The 23,575-nt window shown below is 54.7% G+C and overlaps 2 protein-coding genes across 2 annotated transcripts in view; one reads left to right on the forward strand and one right to left on the reverse strand.

Moving 5' to 3' along the window:
• Nucleotides 1-23,575, forward strand: part of LOC144279334 (alpha-1B-glycoprotein-like) — a 937,253-nt gene that overhangs the window by 248,253 nt on the left and 665,425 nt on the right. The window lies entirely within an intron of this gene.
• LOC144279240 (immunoglobulin superfamily member 1-like) overlaps nt 15,197-23,575 on the reverse strand; it is an 85,361-nt gene continuing 76,982 nt past the window's right edge. The window contains 3 exon segments of the mRNA XM_077840730.1: nt 15,197-15,327; nt 17,511-17,768; nt 17,771-17,800. Coding sequence (XP_077696856.1) covers nt 15,197-15,327; nt 17,511-17,768; nt 17,771-17,800 — 419 coding nt within the window.

The raw sequence follows: 23,575 nt of genomic DNA on the forward strand, positions 1-23,575 counted from the left end.
GGTCAAAACTTCCCCAAGGTACAAAATATTCCACCCGTTGTCCTTGGATTGGCCGCTACCACCACCAAACTAATACTGGTTACTGGGGAAGAGCTGTTTGGACGTGTCTTTCCCCCCAAAATACTTCCCAAAACCTTGCACCCCACTTCCTGGACAAGGTTTGGTAAAAAGCCTCACCAATTTGCCTAGGTGATTACAGACCCAGACCCTTGGATCTTAAGAACAATGAACAATCCTCCCAACACTTGCATCCCCCCTTTCCTGGGAAATGTTGGATAAAAAGCCTCACCAATTTGCATAGGTGGCCACAGACCCAAACCCTTGGATCTGAGAACAATGAAAAAGCATTCAGTTTTTTACAAGAAGACTTTTAATAAAAAAATAGAAGTAAATAGAAATAAAGAAATCCCCCCTGTAAAATCAGGATGGTAGATATCTTACAGGGTAATTAGATTCAAAAACAGAGAGAACCCCTCCAGGCAAAACCTTAAGTTACAAAAAAGATACACAGACAGAAATAGTTATTCTATTCAGCACAATTCTTTTCTCAGCCATTTAAAGAAATCATAATCTAACACATGCCTAGCTAGATTACTTACTAAAAGTTCTAAGACTCCATTCCTGGTCTATCCCCAGCAGAAAACAGAATATAGACAGACACACAGACCCTTTGTTTCTCTCCCTCCTCCCAGCTTTTGAAAGTATCTTGTCTCCTCATTGGTCATTTTGGTCAGGTGCCAGCGAGGTTACCTTTAGCTTCTTAACCCTTTACAGGTGAGAGGAGCTTTCCCCTGGCCAGGAGGGATTTCAAAGGGGTTTACCCTTCCCTTTATATTTATGACACGCCCCCCAAATCTCAGCTAGGGTGAAACACTGGCTGGGATTTCTTCCTGGAGCTCTAGGAAAAACAAACAGAGTTAATAAGACACATGCAGCTCTAAATATACTACCAAGTACATAAAGACTAACAATATTTTCCACATCTCAAGGACGATTTTAACCAGTTGATTCTGGGAAACTTTCACGGGAGAGTGCATCAGCCACTTTGTTAGAAGCTCCTGAGATGTGTTGGATGTCGAAATCAAAATCTTGGAGAGCTAAACTCCACCGAAGAAGTTTTTTGTTAGTTTCCTTGACGGTGTGAAGCCACTTCAGTGCAGCATGGTCGGTTTGCAGGTGGAAACGTCGTCCCCAAACATATGGGCGTAGCTTTTCCAGAGCGTAGACAATGGCGTAACATTCTTTTTCAGTGACTGACCAGTTGCTTTCCCTCTCAGACAGTTTTTTGCTGAGAAACACTACAGGGTGGAATTCTTGATCAGGTCCTTTCTGCATTAAAACTGCTCCCACACCACGCTCGGACGCATCTGTGGTTACTAGGAACAGTTTGTCAAAGTTTGGGGCCCTTAGTACAGGGTCAGACATGAGTGTCGCTTTAAGATTGTTAAAGGCCTTCTGACACTTTTCGGTCCACTGAACAGCATTTGGCTGTTTCTTTTTGGTTAGGTCTGTCAGTGGGGCAGCGATTTGGCTGTAGTGCGGTACAAATCGTCTGTAATAACCAGCCAAGCCTAAGAAGGATTGAACCTGTTTCTTTGACTTTGGGACAGGCCACTTTTGGATAGCATCCACTTTGGCCTGTAGGGGGCTGATAGTTCCTTGACCCACCTGGTGTCCAAGGTAAGTCACTCTGTTTAGGCCTATTTGACACTTCTTAGCCTTAACAGTTAGTCCTGCCTCCCTTATGCGCTCAAGGACTTTTTGTAGATGTTCCAGGTGGTCTGCCCAGGAATCCGAAAATATGGCCACATCGTCAAGGTAGGCGACTGCATATTCTCCTAATCCCGCTAGGAGACCATCTACAAGTCTTTGGAAAGTGGCGGGTGCATTTCGCAGCCCGAAAGGGAGTACATTAAATTCATACAGCCCGAGATGTGTGATGAAGGCTGACCTTTCCTTGGCAGATTCATCTAGCAGTACCTGCCAGTACCCCTTGGTTAAGTTCAAGGTAGAGATGAAATGGGCCCGTCCCAGTTTCTCTAATAGTTCATCTGTGCGTGGCATTGGATAGTTGTCTGGGCGAGTTACAGCATTTAGCTTACGGTAGTCCACGCAAAAATGTATTTCCCCATCTGGTTTGGGAACTAGAACCACTGGAGATGCCCATGCACTGCCAAAGGGGCGGATTACACCCATCTGTAACATATCCTGGATCTCCCGTTCTTTAGCAGTTTTAGCTTGAGGAGACACCCGGTAAGGTTGGACCCTAATTGGGTGAGCATTACGTGTGTCAATGGAGTGGTATGCCCGTTCAGTCAGTCCTGGGGTGGCTGAGAACGTTGGCGCGTAGCTAGTGCACAGCTCCTGGATCTGCTGTCGCTGCATACGCCCAAGGGTCATGGAGAGGTTCACCTCTTCCACACCACCACCACATTTCCCTTCGTAGTAGACACCTTCGGGCCACTCAGCGTCGTCTCCTCCGTGGGCTGTAAACTGACAAACCTTTAATTCTCTGGAATAAAAGGGCTTTAGAGAATTAATATGGTACACCTTAGGCTTTCGGTTGGAGGTGGGGAATGCTATGAGATAATTAACAGCTCCCAGGCGCTCCTGGACCGTGAATGGCCCTTCCCACGATGCTTCCATTTTATGGGCCTGGAGCGCCTTTAAGACCGTGACCTGGTCTCCTACTTTGAAGGAACGCTCTCTGGCATGTTTATCATACCAGGCTTTTTGCTCTTTTTGAGCATCCTGTAAGTTTTCTCTAGCAAGGGCTAAAGAGGTTCGGAGGGTGTTTTGTAGGTTGGTTACAAAGTCCAGAATGTTAGTTCCTGGAGAAGGTGTAAATCCCTCCCATTGCTGCTTCACCAACTGCAATGGCCCCTTAACCTCACGGCCATATACAAGTTCAAATGGGGAAAACCCTAAACTGGGATGTGGTACAGCTCTGTAGGCAAAGAGCAACTGCTGCAATACTAGGTGCCAATCATTGGAGTGCTCATTTACGAATTTACGTATCATGGCCCCCAAAGTTCCATTAAACTTCTCCACCATGCCATTTGTTTGATGGTGGTAAGGAGTGGCAACCAAGTGATTTACCCCATGAGCTTCCCAAAGGTTTTTCATAGTTCCTGCCAGGAAATTAGTCCCTGCATCTGTGAGGATGTCGGAGGGCCAACCTACCCTGGCAAAAATGTCTGCTAGTGCCTGGCACATACTTTTAGCCCTGGTGTTGCTTAGAGCTACTGCTTCCGGCCATCGGGTGGCAAAATCCATGAAAGTCAGTATGTACTGCTTTCCTCTGGCTGTCTTTTTCGGAAAAGGACCCAGAATATCCACAGCTACTCGCTGAAATGGAACTTCAGTGATGGGGAGTGGCTGGAGAGGGGCTTTGACCTGGTCTTGGGGTTTTCCCACTCTTTGGCACACCTCACAAGACTGGACATAGGTAGAAACATCCTTGCCCATTCCCTCCCAGTGGAATGACCCCCCCAAACAGTCTTTGGTCCTGTTCACCCCAGCATGGCCACTAGGGTGATCGTGGGCTAAGCACAAGAGCTTGGCTCGGTATTTAGTTGGAACTACCAACTGTCTCTGAGGATGCCAGTCTTCCTGGTGTCCACCAGAAAGTTTCCTTGTATAAAAGTCCTCTTTCTACAACAAACCTGGATCGATTAGAAGAGCTGAGAGGCGGTGGGTTGCTCCGTGCCGCCGTCCAAGCTCTCTGGAGGCTTTCATCTGCTTCCTGTTTGGTCTGGAACTGTTCCCTTGATGCTGGAGACATCAGTCCCTCATTGGATTGTGGACCTAGGCTTGGTCCCTCTGGAAGCGATATAGGGGATGGAGCTGTTTCTGTTGACTGTGAACCGCTCTCCACTGGTGCACTATGTTGGGATTCAGGCTCCGACTGAGCCTCTTGTGTCGGGTTATCGGCTGCTGCCAGTTCAGGGTCGGTGGGGCCCTCTGGTGTTGAGGTTGCAAGTACTGGATTCAGTGCTGACACTGGGTCTGGTGTTGGTTGTTCGGCTGGTTCCGGTTCTGGGACTGGTTCCGTCTGGGTCTCTGGGACTGGATCCACTACTGCTGTTGCAGACATTGGCCTGGGGTCCGGGTCCATCACCTCTGACCGGGTCCTGATAGAAGTTTCCGGAACAGAGCTAGGCCTCACGGCTTGTTTAGCCTGGCTGCGGGTGACCGTTCCCACCCTCTTGGCCTGCTTCACATGATTGGCCAAGTCTTCCCCCAACAGCATGGGGATGGGATAATCATCATAGACTGCAAAAGTCCACATTCCTGACCAGCCCTTGTACTGGACAGGCAACTTGGCTGTAGGCAAATTGAAAGAGTTGGACTTGAAGGGTTGAATCGTCACTTGGATCTCTGAGTTGATTAAATTGGGGTCCACTAAGGAAGCATGGATAGCTGACACTTGTGCTCCGGTGTCCCTCCACGCGGTGACCTTCTTCCCGCCCACACTCACAGTTTCCCTCCGCTCCAGGGGTATCTGGGAGTATCTGGGCCTGTGGACTTCTGGTGTGATTCCGGTGCAATGAACTGTAATCTGTTGGGGTTCTTGGGGCAGTTGGCCTTTACATGCCCCAGCTCGTTACATTTAAAACATCGTCCAGCTGTCGGGTCACTGGGGCGAGGAGGGTTGCTGGAGAACGGGGTGGTGGGATGATAAGGGGTCTGGAGGGTTCTTTGGGAGGTAGGTGGGGCTTTGGGCGGCCCCCGGTAATAGGGTGTGGTCTGGGGTGGTCCCTTCTGGTCTCCACTCCAACTGCGGCCAGTTTTCTTCTTCTCTGCCACCTCCACCCATCTGGCTCCAATCTCTCCTGCCTCGATTACAGTTTTGGGCTTCCCATCTAGGATGTATCTTTCTATTTCCTCAGGAACACCCTCTAAGAATTGTTCCATTTGCATTAGGAAGGGCAAATTTACTGGAGATTCAACACTTGCTCCTGATATCCAGGCATCCCAATGTTTCACAATGTGGTAGGCATGTCGGGTAAATGACATGTCTGGTTTCCACCTTAGGGCTCTGAACCTCCGACGAGACTGCTCGGGTGTTATCCCCATTCTGACTCTCGCCTTGGATTTAAACAGTTCATACTTGTTCATGTGTTCTTTAGGCATTTCAGCTGCCACCTCAGCTAAGGGTCCACTGAGCTGCGGCCTCAGCTCTTCCATGTATGGGTCAGTAGAGATGTTGTACCCAAGGCAGGCCCTTTTGAAGTTTTCTAAGAAGGCCTCAGTATCATCACCTGCCTTGTAGGTGGGGAACTTTCTGGGATGGGAAGTGGTACCTGGAGAAGGATTGCTAGGGGTTGTTGGTATATTCTGCTGGGCCTTTATCCTCTCCACCTCCTCCACATGCTTCCTCTCTTTTTCCTTCTCCTCCAGTTCTTTGTCCCTTGCTTCCATGGCTCTCCTGTGAGCAGCCGCTTGGTGTTGTTCTGCTTCTCTCGCTGCCTCCCTTTCTTGTTCCTTCTTCAGCCGCATGAGTTCTATCTGTCTTTCATGTTCCCTTTGTCTTTCCTCAGCCTGAAATTTGGCTAATTCGAGCTGTAGTCGAGCCGCGGATTTTGTCATTCTAACCTCTCTGTTTTTAACTAACTTTACACCCGAGGTTTAGAAATAAACAAACAAAACTTGGCTGTAAAATTTTGCTGTGCTGGAATAGAATACCTATTCTCTGATAGTGATTGTCAGCCTACAGAAAAAGACAATTCCCTTGTCTCTGCTCTGGGCCCAAATTAAAGCAAAAAACCTCCAACAACTTGGAAACCTGCTTACCCAGCCCAAAGAAAAAGCAAATGGGTAGAACACACACCCCCTATTTACTTTTAGGAAGAAAAGAAAAAAAAAACCTCTGGATTGGAAGACTGTGAATTTCCCTGCAGGAGTTAAGTACCCTGCCTCCAGGCAAAGAAAACCTGCAATTCACAAAGATAATCCCCTTTTGTCTCTGCTTGGCCACAAAGCAGAGAAAAAACAAGCTGCTTTCAGTTTCAGCTGCTTTCTGGACTTCCTTTCCAAAGAGAAAAAAAAAATTTCCTTTTTAAAATCTGTATTTCTAGTTCAAAAAAATCTCAACTGGATCTCAAAATGATTTCAGGTTAATCCCACCACTATGCCACCATGTCAAGGTTCCTCCCCCACTCTGAACTCTAGGGTACAGATGTGGGGACCTGCATGAAAAACCTCCTAAGCTTATCTTTACCAGCTTAGGTCAAAACTTCCCCAAGGTACAAAATATTCCACCCGTTGTCCTTGGACTGGCCACTACCACCACCAAACTAATACTGGTTACTGGGGAAGAGCTGTTTGGACGCGTCCTTCCCCCCAAAATACTTCCAAAACCTTGCACCCCACTTCCTGGACAAGGTTTGGTAAAAAGCCTCACCAATTTGCCTAGGTGACTACAGACCCAGACCCTTGGATCTTAAGAACAATGAACAATCCTCCCAACACTTGCACCCCCCCCTTTCCTGGGAAATGTTGGATAAAAAACCTCACCAATTTGCATAGGTGACCACAGACCCAGACCCTTGGATCTGAGAACAATGTAAAAGCATTCAGTTTTCTTACAAGAAGACTTTTACTAAAAATAGAAGTAAATAGAAATAAAGAAATCCCCCCTGTAAAATCAGGATGGTAGATATCTTACAGGGTAATTAGATTCAAAAACAGAGAGAACCCCTCTAGGCAAAACCTTAAGTTACAAAAAAAGATACACAGACAGAAATAGTTATTCTATTCAGCACAATTCTTTTCTCAGCCATTTAAAGAAATCATAATCTAACACATACCTAGCTAGATTACTTACTAAAAGTTCTAAGACTCCATTCCTGGTCTATCCCCGGTAAAGACCAGCATATAGACAGACACACAGACCCTTTGTTTCTCTCCCTCCTCCCAGCTTTTGAAAGTATCTTGTCTCCTCATTGGTCATTTTGGTCAGGTGCCAGCGAGGTTACCTTTAGCTTCTTAACCCTTTACAGGTGAGAGGAGCTTTCCCCTGGCCAGGAAGGATTTCAAAGGGGTTTACCCTCCCCTTTATATTTATGACAGGAGTCACCAGAGCAGAATCGCTTGTTTCCAAAACAGCCAGGCTTTGTGGGGACGAACGGGTTCATTTCACTCTCCCGACAGACGGGAAGGGCAGGCGCTGACCGCGCTCCTAGCAAACAGACAGAAGGGAGGTGCGGGAAAGACAGGATGGAAATGGGGGTGAAATACGGCTTCTGGGGATGGTCTCGGGTGCTGGCCGTGAGTTAGTGACAAGTGGGTGCGTTGGCTGCAAGGCGACCCTGGTCCCTGCTGCTCGGACCCTGGGTGGTTACAATCTGGCCAGGGCCGCTCCCGGGTTGGGTCCGTTCTCCTTAGGCAGGACAAGTGGGGTGGGTGCCACACACCTGACTGCAGCATCCGATGGAAAGCCAGGAGAGTGAGCTAGGAGAGGACGAAAGACACAGCGGGGTGGCGAACAACCCAACCAGGGAAGGGAAAAGGATCTTGTCACGGAGTGTACAGAGTGTGGGGGAGTCCGGGGCCTGCACCCCTCTTCCTGGGATTCACTATGACTCTCAGCCAGCCAGTAAAATGGAAGGTTTATTGGACAATAGGAACCCAGTCTAAACCAGAGCTTGTGGGTACACCCAGGACCCCCTCAGTCCAGTCCTTCTGGGGGAGCAGGGAGCTCAGACCCAGCCCTGGGGATCCCTGTGTTCCTCCACCCAGCCCAAACCTGAAACTCCCCCCCCCCAGCAGGCTCTCTCCTCCAGCCTCTGTTCACATTCCTGGGCAGAGGTGTTACCTCCCCCTCCCCCTCCCGGCTCAGGTGACAGGCTCTCAGGTCTCCCATCCCCAGGGCACATTCCCAGGTCAACACTCCCCCGACCCTGCTGCGTCACATCGTCACATCTCTCCCCCCTTCCAGACTGAACTGAGCGGGGTCACTCTGACCAGTGACCTGGGGAAGTTCAGGGCCCCCTCTCCGGGACAATGCATCCGCTATCATGTTGGCACTTCCCTTCACGTGGACCACGTCCATGTCGTAATCCTGCAGGAGCAGGCTCCATCTCAGGAGCTTGGTGTTGGCTCCTTTCATCTGGTGCAGCCAGGTCAGGGGAGAGTGGTCGATGTAGACGGTGTAGAAGTGTCGCCCGAAGAGATAGGGCTCTAGTTTCTTGAGGGCCCACACCATGGCCAGGCACTCCTTCTCGATGGCCGCATAGTGTTGCTCCCGGGGTAGCAACTTCTTGCTCAGATACACGATGGGGTGTCTCTCCCCCTTTTCATCCTCCTGCATTAACACCGCCCCCAGTCCCATGTCTGAGGCGTCGGTGAACACCATAAAGGGCTTGTCACAGTCTGGGTTTGCCAGAACTGGGCCACTGACCAGAGCCTCCTTCAGTGCCCAGAAAGCCTCGGGGCACTGCTCAGTCCAGACCACCTTGTCTGGCTTCCCCTTCTTGCATAGCTCAGTGATGGGGGTGGCTATGGCGCTAAAGTGGGGCACAAATCTTTGGTAGTATCCTGCCATCCCAATAAAGGCTTGGACCTGCTTTTTGGTGTGGGGAGCGGGCCAGTCTCTGATCACCTCCACCTTGGCTGGTTCCGGCTTTAGGCGGCCGCTCCCCACCCGATAGCCCAGGTAAGATACTTCAGCCATCCCCACGTTGCACTTCTCCGATTTTACAGTCAGCCCAGCCCCCTGGAGTCGGTCCAGCACTTGTCTAACCTGGGACACGTGGTCCTCCCAGGTCTGGCTAAAGACACAGAGGTCATCAATATACGCCACGGCAAAACTCTCCATCCCCCTCAGAAGCTGGTCCACTAGGCGCTGGAAGGTGGCCGGCGCTCCCTTGAGGCCGAAAGGCAGGGTCAGGAACTCATAGAGCCCCAGAGGGGTGATAAAGGCCGATTTCAGTCAGGCATCTGCATCCAGCGGCACTTGCCAGTAGCCCTTTGTAAGGTCCATGGTGGTGAGGTACCGAGCTCCTCCCAGATTGTCTAGGAGCTCGTCCGGCCTGGGCATGGGGTAGGCATCAGATACAGTGATGGCATTGAGCTTCCGATAGTCCACACAGAACCGGACCGACCCGTCCTTTTTGGGAACCAGCACCACCGGCGAGGCCCAAGGGCTGGCAGATGGCTGGATCAACCCCAAAGCCAGCATGTCCCGGACCTCTCTTTCCAGGTCCTGAGCAGTTTTCCCTGTGACTCGGAAGGGGTAGCATCTTATCGGTGGGTGCGACCGTGTCTGCACCCGGTGGACAGTCAGATTAGTGCATCCAGGCTGGTTGGAAAACAGCTGTCGGTACGGATGCAGCACCCCCCAGACCTCAGCTTGCTGGGCAGGGGTTAGCTGATCCGAGAGGGGAATTGTTTCCAGTGGGGAACCAGCTCTGGTCCCAGGGAATAGATCTACTAAAGGGTCATCTCCCTGCTCTTCCCACTGTCCACACACGGCCAACACCACATTCCCCCTGGCATAATATGGCTTCATCTTATTCACATGGTACACCCGGCGGTGGTGCGCCCGGTTTGACAGCTCAGCCACATAGTTTACCTCATTGAGCTGCTTGATGACCTTGAAAGGGCCCTCCCAGGTGGCCTGTAGTTTGTTCTTTCTCACGGGGATGAGAACCATCACCTGATCCCCGGTGGCGTAGGCACGGGCCCGTGCCGTGCGGTCATACCAGACCTTCTGCTTCTTCTGGGCTCTGGCCAGATTCTCCCTGGCCAGGCCCATGAGTTCAGCCAGTCTCTCTCGGAAGATCAGGACATACTCCACCACTGACTCACCGTCGGGAGTGGCCTTCCCCTCCCACTCGTCTCTCATCAGGTCCAGGGGGCCCCTTACCCTCCTTCCATATAACAGTTCGAAAGGTGAAAATCCGGTAGACTCCTGGGGCACCTCCCTGTACGCGAACAGCAGGAGAGGTAAGTACTTGTCCCAATCCTGCGGGTGCTGGTTCATAAAGGTTTTCAGCATCATCTTTAGCGTCCCGTTAAACCTCTCCACCAGCCCATTGGACTGGGGGTGATAAGCTGAGGCCCAGTCGTGCTGGACCCCACATTTCTCCCACAAGCACCGTAGCAGGGCCGACATGAAGTTGGACCCTTGGTCTGTCAAGACTTCCTTGGGGAACCCCACTCGGCTGAAAATGGTCAGGAGCGCATCGGCCACAGTGTCTGCTTCAATGGAAGCTAAGGGCACTGCCTCGGGGTAGCGGGTGGCAAAATCTACCACCACCAGAATATATTTCTTCCCCAACCGGGTTGTCTTGCTGAGAGACCCCATGATGTCCATGGCCACCTTCTGGAAAGGCTTCTCTATGATGGGCAAAGGTCTCAAAGCCGCTTTCCCCTTGTCCCGGGCCTTCCCCACCCTCTGACAGGGGTCACAGGATCGGCAATACTGCCGGACCGTGGTAAAGACCCCGGGCCAGTAAAAGTTCTGTAGCAACCTCTGCCGGGTGCGCCGGATTCCCTGGTGCCCTGCGAGGGGGATGTCATGGGCCAGGTACAGGAGCTTGCGGCGATACTTCTGGGGGACCACCAGCTGCCTCCTGATCCCACAGGACTCTACTTCCCTTGTGGGAGCCCATTCTCGGTACAGGAACCCCTTCTCCCACAGGAACCTCTCCTGGCAGCCTCTCCTCATGGTTCGTCCCACACTGAGGTCGGTCAGGTTCCTGAGCTTCCACAAGGAGGGATCTTTCCTCAACTCGGCCTGGAACTCAGCGGCTGGGGAAGGGATGGGGCCCGGTTCCCCCTCAGTGGCCAGGTCTGAGGCCTGAGCCTCTCTGAGCCGTGCCCCTCGGCGCTCCCTCCCCACCAGGGAAGGGTCCTGCGCCTCCGGTGTGGTACCCTCCCCAAGGTCAGGGTGCAGTGCCCCTCGCCGGCTCTGGCTACGGGTCACAACCAGGGCAGTCTGGGGCTTGCTTGGCCAGTCCTCTAGGTCTCCCCCCATCAAAACTTCAGTGGGCAAATGGTGGTGTACCCCCACATCCTTGGGGCCCTCCTTGGCCCCCCATTTCAGGTGTACCCTTGCCACGGGCACCTTAAATGGGGTCCCGCCCACCCCTGTCAGGGTCAGGTAGGTGTTGGGCACCACCCGATCTGGGGCCACCACCTCGGGTCGGGCCAGCGTCACCTCCACGCCCGTATCCCAGTATCCATTGACCTTCCTCCCATCCACCTCCAGGGGAACAAGGCACTCTCTCCGGAGGGACAACCCCGCGCCCCCCCTGTAAACCGAGCACCCTGAGTCCAGAGCCTCCAGCCCTCTGGCGGAGCTGGCCTGGGGTACTCTTCCCTCCGGAGCAGGTGGTAAACTGGTAGCCCCCCTTGCCTGGGTTGTCTGCCCCTCATCCAGCTGAATCCCTACCCAGTTAACCCTGGGTAGGTTGGGTCTGCTCAGTTTGTCCCTGAGCCCAGGGCACTGGGACCGTACGTGGCCTCTCTGGCCACAGTGATAGCAGCTCAGGTCACGTTGGTCCCCTCGAGCGGGTCGGAGGGGCCCGACGCCAGGCATTCCCCTTTGGAATGGGGGTTCTCCCTGTTTCCCCACTGGGAGGCCCCATGGTGACTCTCTCTCTGCATCGGGGGGGGCCTGTCCTTTTGGGACTCCTCCCGGTTACCCCCTGACCGACTGTTCACAAACTCGTCAGCCAGCTGCCCTGCGTGCTGGGGGTTCTCGAGGTTTTTGTCCACCAACCACAGCTTCAGGTCGGAAGGGCACTGTTCATACAGTTGCTCCAGCACGATTAGGTCAAGCAGGTCCTCTTTAGCTTGGGCCCCAGCTGTCCACTTGCGGGCATATCCCTGCATCCGGTTGACCAGTTGTAGGTAGGTGACCTCAGGCGTTTTACGCTGACTCCGGAACCTTCTCCGGTACCTCTCGGGGGTCAGCCCAAACTCAAGGAGCAGGGCCTGTTTGAACAGTTCATAGTCCCCTGCCTCCGCCCCGTCATTCGGCTGTACACCTCCATGGCTTTGGGGTCCAATAAGGGGGTGAGAATCTGGAGCCTGTCTGCAGAGTCAACCCTGTGCATCTCGCAGGCATTCTCAAAGGCCGTCAGGAAGCTATCTATGTCCTCCCCCTCCTTCCGCTGGGCCAGGAAGCACTTATCAAAGTTCCTTGCAGTCTTGGGTTCCCCCACACTCACCACAGCCGGGGCCCCACTGCTCCTCAGCCTGGCCAGCTCCAGTTCATGCTGTCTTTGTTTGTCCTTCTCCTGACGTTCCCTCTCCTTCTCCTCCTGCTCATGTTGACCTTGTTTCTCCTCATGTTGACATTGTTTCTCCTCATGTTGACGTTGTTTCTCCTCATGTTGACGTTGTTTTTCACGGTCCTCCAGCTCCCTCATTTTCATCTCCATCTCCCATTCCAGCCGCCTCAGCTCCAGGGAAGGGGAGCTCCGCTGGGAGGATCCCCTGCTGGCTGCCGGGGTCAGGGTGCCTTCGGTCTTCACTGGGCTTCCCCCAACCCCTCCCCAAGGCATAGGTAGGAAGGGTCTCTGGGATGTCCTCGGCAGCAGTCTGATCCCTCCCAGCCCGGTCAGGCCCCAGGGCCCACGCTACGTCCACCGGGCGGCTTCCCTCAGGGGCAGGGATCGGGTCATCCAAGCGATCCCTCTCCTCCAACTGGGCAATCAGCTGTTCCTTGGTGGACCTCCCAGTGCGCAGCCCCCTCTGCCTGCACAGCTCCACCAGGTCACTCTTAAGGCCCCTTGCTGGCCACTCGCAGGCCGGGCAGCTTTCCACGGTTTCCAGGAAAAACCCCTCGTGTGCCAGTCCTTCTTGAGGTCACCACCTCTTTACCAGGGTCGAGCTGCAGACTCCTCCATCCCTGGGACCGCTCGCTGCAATCCCCCGGGGGACCCTGTTACTGCAAAAGTCCTTCTCTGGTCACACACTCCCAGGGGTTAACCGCCCCCTGAAACCGTCTCTCTCAATCTTCAGCACACCTGGTCCCCGTCAATCCCCCTTCGTTTTACTGCTCCCCAGTCACTTACTGCAGGAAGCGCCGTTCACGGGGTGCAGTAGATCCCACCTCTGCCACCAGTTGTCACGGAGTGTGGGGGAGTCCAGGCCCTGCACCCCTCTTCCTGGGATTCACTGAGACTCTCAGCCAGACAGTAAAATGGAAGGTTTATTGGACAACAGGAACACAGTCTAAAACAGAGCTTGTGGGTACAACCAGGACCCCTCAGTCAAGTCCTTCTGGGGGAGCAGGGAGCTTAGACCCCAGCCCTGGGGTTCCCTGTGTTCCTCCACCCAGCACCAAACTGAAAACTAAACCCCCCCAAGCAGGCTCCCTGCTGCAGCCTCCGTCCACATTCCTGGGCAGAGGTGTCACCTCCCCCACCCCTCCTGGCTCAGGTGACAGGCTCTCAGGTCTCCCATCCCCAGGGCACATTCCCAGGTCAACACTCCCCTCTCCCTGCTGCCTCACATCCTCACACTCCCTGAGAGGGGCACCGTCTGCCCCCTCCCCCCTCACTTCCCCAAACAATCCTGGCCCGCGGCTCTGACCTTTGTGGGGAGCCTGTCTGCCCCCAAAGTCCTGCCTCCATCCTGACCCCTCTCCCCTCTACCCACTCTCCCAACCTACTTCGCACAAACTCCCGGCTCCCCCCAGCTGGCTCCCCGCAAGCACCTGCTGTGGGGGGGTCCAGAAACGCCGGAGGCTAAATCACTCTGGGCCCTGTTGTGTCATGGAGACGCAATAAAGGGCCCGAGGTGCGAACACGCCCCAGCCCCTGCCCCACACTGAACAGGGTTAAACACGGGCTTGGGCGGGGTCCAGAGCCCGCAGCCTGCTCAGCTCCATGGCAAACCCCCAGTGACCCCTGGGACCGGCTGTGACAGACCCAGCAGAGCAGGAACCAGGGAGCCGTGGCAGGCGCCGTGTGAAACGAGGGGTTCCGGCCCCGGCCCCATTTGCTGGAGCGAGTCTCTAGCCGGAAAATCCCCCGGGTTTGGGCGTCTCCCCACTGGCCCCAGAGACGCTAGCGACTGTCCTGGGGGGCAGAGGAGCCAGTGGAGCTGGGCTGGATCTGGTGTCGCCGCGGCTGCTATGAAAGTCCAACCCCATTTCCTCCCAGGTTGGGGGTTCAGCCAGAGGAGGGGCGATGGCGTCGCGGTCCCTCTCTCCAGCCGCTCTGCTCAGGACGTCTCCACGGAGCAGGGTCCGGACAGCGCGGGGGGCCCAGGAGACGGGGGGTGGCAGCCAGGAGGGTGAAGCAAGTCTCTTTCTTTAAGGCCCCAAAGGGTGGTGGGTGGCACAGCCCGTCCCCGCAGTATTTTATCCACCAATGAGTCCTCGTTTCTGACATCCCAATTTTGGGTCATGGATTTCTGCTCCCCCCCTTCTCCCGTGTCCCAGGTGGGCCCCAGCCCAACCCATGGGGTCTGTCCGGTGGCCTCTTGGGTTGGACAAATCCCGTCTTTCTTCCTCGCCAACTTTCCCCCCAACGTTCATTCGTCCAGGTTCTCGTGAGGCTGCCTGAACTTCTCACTCGCCTTCGTCGGCTGAACCCACCACGGGGGGGACATTGGGAGGCTCCGGTATCACAGCCCCCTCTGAGGTGGGGAGATTTGGGGGGCAACTCTGAGGGTTTGTACAAGAGAAATACAGGGTGGGAGAGGTCTAGGGAGAAAGAGGGGAGAGAAAAGTGGCTGGGGGACCCCGCTGAAGAGAGAGGAGGGGGATGGAGAGCGGGGGGGGGGCAATAAGTGCCATTATTCTAGTGCCATGCAAGACGCAGGCTCCCCGCTGTCCACTGACAGCCCTGGGCAGAGACTGTCCCGTTTGACGCTGTCCAGGGGCTGCTCCGCGGGGAGCCCAATGAGCCCAGCACAGGGGCAGTTCCTCTAACTGGTGCTGCAGGGGCTGGTGCTCGCGGGGTTCGGGGTTCAATCCTGGGGTGTTGCTGTCAGGTCAGGAGCTGTTGGGGGGGGGATTCACCGAGGCAGGAGTGTTTGGGAGCAGGAGGTTTTGTGCCGGCGTTTCAGCCCCCCAAGGGGGATCAGCTCGTCCCCCGGGGAGATTTTCTTCTCTGCATGGCTGGATCCAGGCTTCTGGGGGTGCAGAGAGATGGCAGGTTAGAGGGGCCCGTGTCACACTAGACCCAGCCCCTGGGGGCAGCAAGGGGCACAGAAGTGGGGGTCACCTCACCTAGGACACCACCCTCGGGCGGCTGTAGTGGGCCTCAGCCAGTATCAGCCCCACGATGAGCAGGACCATGGCGCTCAGCGCCAGGTGGGCGATGTCGGCGTGGGTGAAATCCGGGCATCCCAGGGGGGCTGCTGCGGGGGGAAGGGGAGAGTCACTCCGCGGCTCAGACGGGGAGATCAGCAGCTGGGGGCCAAAGAGAGTGGGTGAACTTCCCTTCTGAGCCACCCGGCATCCCAGGGCCTGGCCAGGGGACTGTGACAGTCAGAGACGCAGGGCCCCAGGCCCCCCAGGACAGGGAACCACCCCAGCTCCCTGTCCCCGTAGGACCCCTCAGTCCACCCCCACAGGTGCCTCTGCCCCGGCCTGTCTGCTGTGCAGTGAGCCCATCCCCGGGGTATCTCAGCTGCTGCCAGTCACAGCCAGGCAGTGCGCACTGGGGGAGGCTGGGACGTAACCCGCTGCTCCCCGCACCCCGTGGTGCCCAGGGAGCAGCCAGAGGCAGCAAAACATCTGTGGGGGATGGGTCGGGGGTCCCCTGGGAGCCCCATGGGGGAGGGCAAGCAAGAGCAGAGGAAATTCTGGATAATGGTCACCCCTATTGCCAGGGAGAGATCATGAGGCCCAGGGAGGGGGCTCATTGCCCCAGCACCTGTGCACCCAGCAGGACCCAGCCCCCACAGCCCCGTCCCTCCCCTGGGATCCCCCCACAGTTCCCAGGCAGTGACCTGCAGGGCAGCAGGCATCTGGGGAGCTGAGGGCCTGGCAATGGGTGAGGGGCAGTGGGTCTGTTTCTCCTTCCCCCCATGTCAATGATCCCCTCCCTGTGGAGTCTGGGCCTCACCCACCCAGCTTCACTCCCCCGTCATTCCCTGCAACCAGCCCCAGCCCCTGGGCACCACAAGGCTGTTTCCAGGGCTGGCTGGACGGTGATTCCCGCCCCGGCCCTGGTATCTGGCCCTGCTCTGCTCGGGCGGGTGGGAGCTGGCGCCGCTCCAGGCTGGATCAGGGCGGTTCCCTCTGTGGGAATAGAACCAGCATACACCAGGGCCTGGGGAGGGGAAGAAACAGCGACTCAGCGATCTGCCCCCAGCTGCTGACTCAGCATCGATCTTCACTGTCAGTCCCAGGGAGAGGAGGGATGGATTTTAGTTGGTGGAGAATGGGGACCCCCCGCCCCGTTCCCTCCCTGGGGGGGACACTCACTTCCTCCTGTTTGTCTCTAGCAGAGGCATGCCAGGAGGTGCCATTCACACCTGGAGTCACTGAGGAGTCAGTCTCGGTGCGGCTGTTCCTATTTGGGAGGAGGAACGTCCCTGTGTCTAGAGAGCTAAAGGTGAGCTCATCTGCCAAACGGGGCTGTATCAAACCGGATGGGACGGCTAATCCAACAGTCCAGACTTGCTCTGAGATCACCACGGGGGGGGCGGTTGGGAACCACACGGGATTCGTCATTTCAGGTGCAGTTTTCATGTAGACAAGGTTTTAGTCCATCTTTCTATCCCTCACCAAACACGCTCCCATCTGTCCACCTCCCTACTTTCCCACAGACTCATATTCCCACCGACCCGTGGCCGTCCGTCCCCATGGATCTGTCCATCACCCTCTATATAGAAGAAATGAACCCATCAGCACTGTCTGCAGGGACCATCCCCCTCCAAACAACCCGACTGGCCCCGTGGGCGTTGGAGCGAGGAGCCCTGTTCCCTGGGGGATGAATTGTTCCATTTCTCCGGCTCACCTTCTCCCTCCGGCTCCATCATGGCGGGATCCGGCTGCTGGGGCCCAGCTGGGTCGGTTCCCTCTGTGGGATGAAATCGAGCGTGGGCTGGGGCTGGGGAGGGACGGAACCAGCACCCAGGCCCGGGTGGGAAGAGGCTGAAACAGTGACTCAGCGACTGGGCCCCTCGCCCCACGACCAGGCGTTTGTTATGGGTTTAATTGTCCAGGCTGGTGGGAAGTGAATTCAGCGCTGGGGCCGGAGCCAGCTGGGCATCCTCTGGGCCCTGACTCCTCTGTGTGTCCCCAGAGCGGGGTCAGCTGGGGGAACATCCCCCTGGGAAAGGCCCCCTGTTCTGCAGCCTCCCTGGGGGCAGGGATCCCCCCTTCCTCTGCCCTGAATCTCCAGCAGTTTCTGCTCCCCCTGGCTGGGGAATCCCCCAGTGACTCCATCCCCGCTCCCCAGCCGGGCGTCCCCTCTGCTGGATCTAGGGCTCAGGGCAGAGCCTGGCTCTGAGCGCCCCATTGGGGCTAAGCCCCTCTGAGTATCCAGCTGGGTGTGGGGCTGGGAGCAGGGATGCTGAGCTGGGCCCCTCACCGGCTACTACCAGCTCCATGGTGTCGCTGGGCTCTGACCAGATGGACAGGTCGGATTTGATGCTATATCGGCAGCTGTAGCTCCCTGCATCTCTCTGGCTCATCTTGTGGATGGAAAATTGAGCCACATCCTCTGGGGGGTCTTTGCCCTGCCGTGCTTCTGGGTGTCCAGCTTTATATAGAAGGACCCTCGCTCCCCGACACCGACACTCACACCGGACGGTCACGGCTCCCCCCGGGGCGACCCCCCACTTGGGTGCAGGGAGATGTTGGGTTTGGGGTAGCTGGGCTCTGCAGGCAGGAGGAGACAGGCCGTGAGACACAGACCCCGGCACGGTCACTGTTCCCCGTCCCCACAGCCCGGCCCCAGTGACGAGGCCGAGACAGGGGGCTGCAGGGAGAGAGTCTCCTGGATGCTTTTTCCCCAAATCCAAGAGCGAGAGAGCTGGGCTAGCGACACAAGAGACACGGGGGCCCCCCACCCCTCAGCAGGGCAACGGCGCGGATCCATCTGCCAGGAGCCCATGGAGGGGTGGCTGGGGCAGGGCAAGGAGAGGCCGAGGCGACCTAGAGGCCAATTGCGTTTTATCTCCATCAGCTGGGGAAGGAGAAATCAGTGGGCACGTGCACTGGCTTTCTCTGACACTCACCGAGGAAGAGGACGGTGAGAGCAGATGGCATGACGGAGGCAGCGAGAGGCCCCTCAGCACTGCCACCAACGCCCCAGAGCCCAGCTCCATTGAGCCCCAAATAACAAACTCAGCTGGTGTCTCCAGCTACAGGAAGCCGACGATGTCTCGTCTCTTCCTGTGTCCATCGCATTTTGTCTCTAATCTGTAGGGGAACTCTAGTGTGGTCAAAGTAAGCAGAGGCGCCTGCAAAACCCAAGCCTGGGCCCATCGGCCTGGCCAAGTGTCATGCAGCTCCCAGCTTGTCTGTGTCTCTGTGGGGAGGGGGGACAGTTCTCCCTCCATGTTCCCTGCAGCCTTGGGGAAGGTGCACCAGGCTGGGAGCCAAGAGAGCACGGGGTCTGGTCTTCAATCTGCCACTGACCATGATTTCCATGCAGATTCCCCCACACCCGTCCTTTCTTACATTCTGGGTTCAAACATGGGTGGTGGCCTGTCCTAAATATCAAAGGAAGGGTACCCACCTTTCTGTACACAGTGCTCTAAAATCTCTCCTGGCCAGAGGCAAAACCCTTTCACCTGTAAAGGGTTAAGAAGCTCAGGTAACCTCGCTGACATCTGACCCAAAATGACCAATGAGGGGTGTCAGGGTTCCTTCCCCACTCTGAACTCTAGGGTACAGATGTGGGGACCTGCATGAAAACCTCCCAAGCTTACTTTGACCAGCTTAGGTTAAAACTTCTCCAAGGTACAAACTATTTTACTCTTTGCCCTTGGACTTCCACTGCCACCACCAAACGTTTATCTGGGTTTATTGGGAAAACGTAGTTTGGACACATCTTTCCCCCCAAAATCCTCCCAACCCTTGCACCCCACTTCCTGGGGAAGGTTTGGTAAAAATCCTCCCCAATTTGCATAGGTGACCACAGACCCAAACCCTTGGATCTTAGAACAATGAAAAAGCATTCAGTTTCTGAAAAGAAGGATTTTAATAGAAGTAAAAAGTAAAAAAGAATCACCTCTGTAAAATCAGGATGGTAAATACCTTACAGGGTAATTAGATTCAAAACATAGAGAATCGCTCTAGGCAAAACCTTAAGTTACAAAAAAGACACACAGACAGGAATATTCATTCTATTCAGCACAACTTAATTTCTCAGCCATTTAAAGAAATCAGAAGCTAACGCATACCTAGCTAGATTACTGACTAAGTTCTAAGACTCCATTCCTGTTCTGTCCCCGGCAAAAGCATCACCCAGACAGACATAGACCCTTTGTTTTTCTCCCTCCTCCCAGCTTTTGAAAGTATCTTGTCTCCTCATTGGTCATTTTGGTCAGGTGCCAGGGAGTTTATCCTAGCTTCTTAACCCTTTACAGGTGAAAGGATTTTTCCTCTGGCCAGGAGGGATTTTAAAGGTGTTTTCACTTTCCTTTATATTTATGACAAGGGGGCAAGATACTTTCAGACCTCGGGGGGAGGGGGAAGTCTTTTGTCTGTCTGTGTGATACCTTTGCCAGGAACAGATCAAGGATGCAAGCCCTCCACTCCTGTAAAGTTAGTAAGTAATCTAGCTAGAAAATGCATTAGGTTTTCTTTGTTTTGGCTTGTAAATTCTCTGTGCTGGAGGGAATGTGTATTCCTGTTTTTGTGTCTTTTTTGTAATTTAAGGTTTTGCCTAGAGGGATTCTCTGTGTTTTGAATCTGACTGCCTGTGAGATTATCTTCCATTCTAATCTTACAGAGTGTTTCTTTTATCTTTCTTTTGTTCTTCTAATAAAGTTCTGTTTTTTAAGAATCTGACTGGGTTTTTAGGGTCCTAAGAAATCCAAGCTGGTCTGTGCTCAACTTGTTTATTCTCAAGCCTCCCCAGGAAAGGGGGTGTGAGGGCTCGGGCAAATTGCTGGGGGAAGAGGAACTCCAAGTGGTCCTTTTCCCTGGTTCTTGGTTAAAGCGCTTGGTCGTGGCAGCATTCCTCGTCCAAGAAGAAAATAGAGATTTTGTGCCTTGGGGAAGCTTTTAACCTAAGCTGGTAGAAATAAGCTTGGGGGGTCTTTCATGCGGGTCCCCCCATCTGTACCCCAGAGTTCAGAGTGGGGAAGGAACCTTGACATGGCCCATGAAGATCAAATTAATACGTGATCACGAAATTAAAGGATGGCTCCGTAATGCATGTGCACAAGGGGGCAGAGTTAAGGGTGTTTGGGAAACTTTGTGGCATTCCCTGATGCTGGAGGGTTTGACTGCAGCCTTCCCGCTCAGTCTGCCAACCTGCCCACCTGCAACACAAGCCATGGCACCATGTTAAGAGCGGGCGCGATATGAAAGACCTGGGTTTGCTGCCCCTTGCACCTTAGCTGAGCGGTGATGACGGGTTTACATTGTAATGCCTGGTTCTAAGGGGCTTTTCTCAGCGTGTGAATTAAATAAACCAGGTTCAAAAGAAAATCAGAGAAAAAGAAATTCCATCCCAGGCCCCCAATGGGTCACCAACCAAGAGAGACCCAGGGACCTTCTAATGCCCCTGCAGAGACCCAGTCCCCCGAGCTGGAGGAGGCACTGTCAGTGGTTATGTGGCCAGGCCCCTAGAGAGGGACGTGACACAGGCTTTGTTTATACGCCATTGGCTAGTGGCAGCAGAAAGCTGGGGGTCAGGAAGGTTTGACTCAGTTCTGGGCTCTGGCAGCGGAGTGGGGACTAGTGGTTAGAGCCGAGGGGTGGAGCTGGGGCCAGGACTCCTGGTGTCACAATTGTGATGTCACTCCTCCGGGGCTTGCACACAGCATTGGACTGGGCCGGGGCTGCATTAAAGGTGCATCAGCTGCCCAGCCGAAGGCTCCCAATGAGCCTCCTTTAATCAGCTCCCTCGTCCCAGGGCCCTGGCCCGCCTCTTCACCAGCTCTCCGGGACCCTTCGCCCCCAGCCACCGGAGCAGGAGGGAGACAAGCAGCAGATTCATTGTGAAGCAGGGTCATTCCCCCCCACACCTGACCCCACCGCCTGACCCCCCCAATTTCCCAGCTTGCTGCCCCCCTTGGAAGAGGCAGGGAGAGAGGTGACTGTGGGGTTGGGGCCCTTATTGGGCAGGGAATTTGCAGCACAGGGGCTGTGAGGGGAGACTCAGGGGACTAAAAAGAAAATGGGGAACCCTGAGGCTGAGGGGGCTGGAGCTGTGGAGGGATGTGGAGGGGGGGTAGTGAGAGGAGAGGCTGCTGGGGGTAGAAGTAGCAGCCCAGGGAGTACTGGGGGGTGCTGCTCCCCCCTCGCTCCTCACATGCCCAACAATCCTACCCCCCGCCCCCCCAGCTCTGACCTTCTTGGGGGAGCCTGTCTGCTGATGTGCTTTGACTAACTCTGAGTCTCTTTTCCCTGCCAGCTTAGGACTTCAGTGCCTGGTCTGGTTTGAGCCAGACCCGCCAGGTGCCAGCGAGGTTATCTTAGCTTCTTAACCCTTTACAGGTAAAAGGACTTTGCTTCTGGCCAGGAGGGATTTTATAGCACTGTATGCAGAAAGGTGGTTACCCTTCCCTTTATATTTATGACTGTCTATAACACTGATAGAGAGATACGCACAGCTCTTTCCTCCCCCAGGTAGTAATCACTTACTCTGGGTCAATTAATACACAAAAGTGATTTTATTAAGTATAAAAAGTAGGATTTAAGTGGTTTCAAGTAATAACAGACAGAACAAAGTAAGTTACCAAGCAAAATAAAACAAAACACACAAGTCAAAGCCTAATATATTTAAGAAACTGAATACAGGTAAATCTCACCCTCAGAGATGTTCCAATAAGTTTCTTTCCCAGACTAGACTCCTTCCTAGTCTGGGCCCAATCCTTTCCCTGGTACAGTCCTTGTTAATTCCAGCAGATAGCTTAGGTGAAAAGCAGGGGATTCAACATGACTGAGACCCACTTTGTTCTGTTCCTTTAATAGCTTTGGCAGAAGGCAGGAATCTTTGTCTCCTTCAAAATGCAAAAGCATCCAGTTAAAGATGGATTTCAGTTCAGGTGACATGATCACATATCCTGTGAGACTTCATTACCCGCTTGCTGGCACACAGGTATACAGGAAGTCTTACAAGTAAACTGAGCCATTTACAACCAATTGTCCTGGTGAATGGGACACTTTGCATAATTACAATAGGACCTCGGAGTTATATTTCATATTCCTAGTTTCAGATACAAGAACGATACATTCCTATAAATAGGATGACCACACTCAGTAGATTATGAGCTTTGTAATGATACCTGACAAGAAAACTTTTGCATAAAGCATATTCCAGTTACATCAAATCCACACATATACAAATATTTTTATAAAGACATGGAGTTGAATGTCACACCGACCCCGTTTCTTCCCAGGTTGGGGGTTCAGCCAGGGGAGGGGCGATGGAGTCGAGGTCCCTCTCTCCGGCCTCTCTGCTCAGGACGTCTCTGCAGATCAGGGCCCAGACGGCCCGGGGGGAACAGGAGACGGGGGGCTGGCAGCCAGGAGGGTGAAGCGAGTCTCTTTCTTTAAGGCCCCCAAAGGGTGGTGGGCGGCACAGCCCGAACCCACAATATTTTATTCACCAATGAGGCCTCATTTCCGACACCCAATTTTGGGTCACGGATTTCTGCTCCCTGCTTTCTCCCGTGTCCCAGGTGGGCCCCAGCCTGGCCCGTGGGTTCTGTCTGGCAGCTGCTCGGGTTGGACTAATCCCGTCTTTGTGTCTCGCCAACTTTCCCCCCAACGTTCATTTGTCCAGGTTCTCGTGACGCTGCCGGAACTTCTCACTCACCTTCGTCGGCTGCAACATTAGGGGACATTTGGAGGCTCTGGTATCACACCGCCCCCTGGGGTGGGGAGATTTGGGGGGCAGAGGAGCATGAAGCTCTGGGGGCTTGTACAATAGAAATACAGGGAGGGGGAGGTCTAGGGAGAAAGGGGGGACAGAAAAGGGTCTGGGGGACCCCGCTGCAGAGGGAGGAGGGGGACAGACACTGGGGGTGCAGTAAGTGCCGTTATTCCAGCGCCAGGGCCAGATGCAGCCTCCCCACACACAGGGGGACGGGGGCTCTGTCTAGGGATGCTGCGGGGAATGGGATTTTGTGGGATATGGGGAGGGGCCCAGCTCAGGGCTGGGCGATGAGTCCTGGTGGCCCTGGGGGATTTAACTACCCAGCTGCAGGTTGGGAAAGCACTAGGGCCTAACGCACCCTGCCCAATGAGATCCTGGGTGGATGGGGGATGACGGCGGGTGTCTGAGAGGGAGGCCATAACCGGGGGTGGCCAGTTTAGACTCGATGGGGACCTGCAGGCAGGAGCTGGCTGCGAAGCGGCAGGTGGCAGGCGGGTGGGGTGACCGTGGCTGTGAAATGCTGGGTGCCCAGCCCCAAGGAAAGGGAGCGGGCAGAACGGGCGGTGCTGGGAATCCGGCCGGGAAGGGGCTAGTTA

The sequence above is a fragment of the Eretmochelys imbricata genome, chromosome 23 (assembly GCF_965152235.1).
Source record: "Eretmochelys imbricata isolate rEreImb1 chromosome 23, rEreImb1.hap1, whole genome shotgun sequence".
Classification (NCBI taxonomy): Eukaryota; Metazoa; Chordata; order Testudines; family Cheloniidae; genus Eretmochelys; species Eretmochelys imbricata.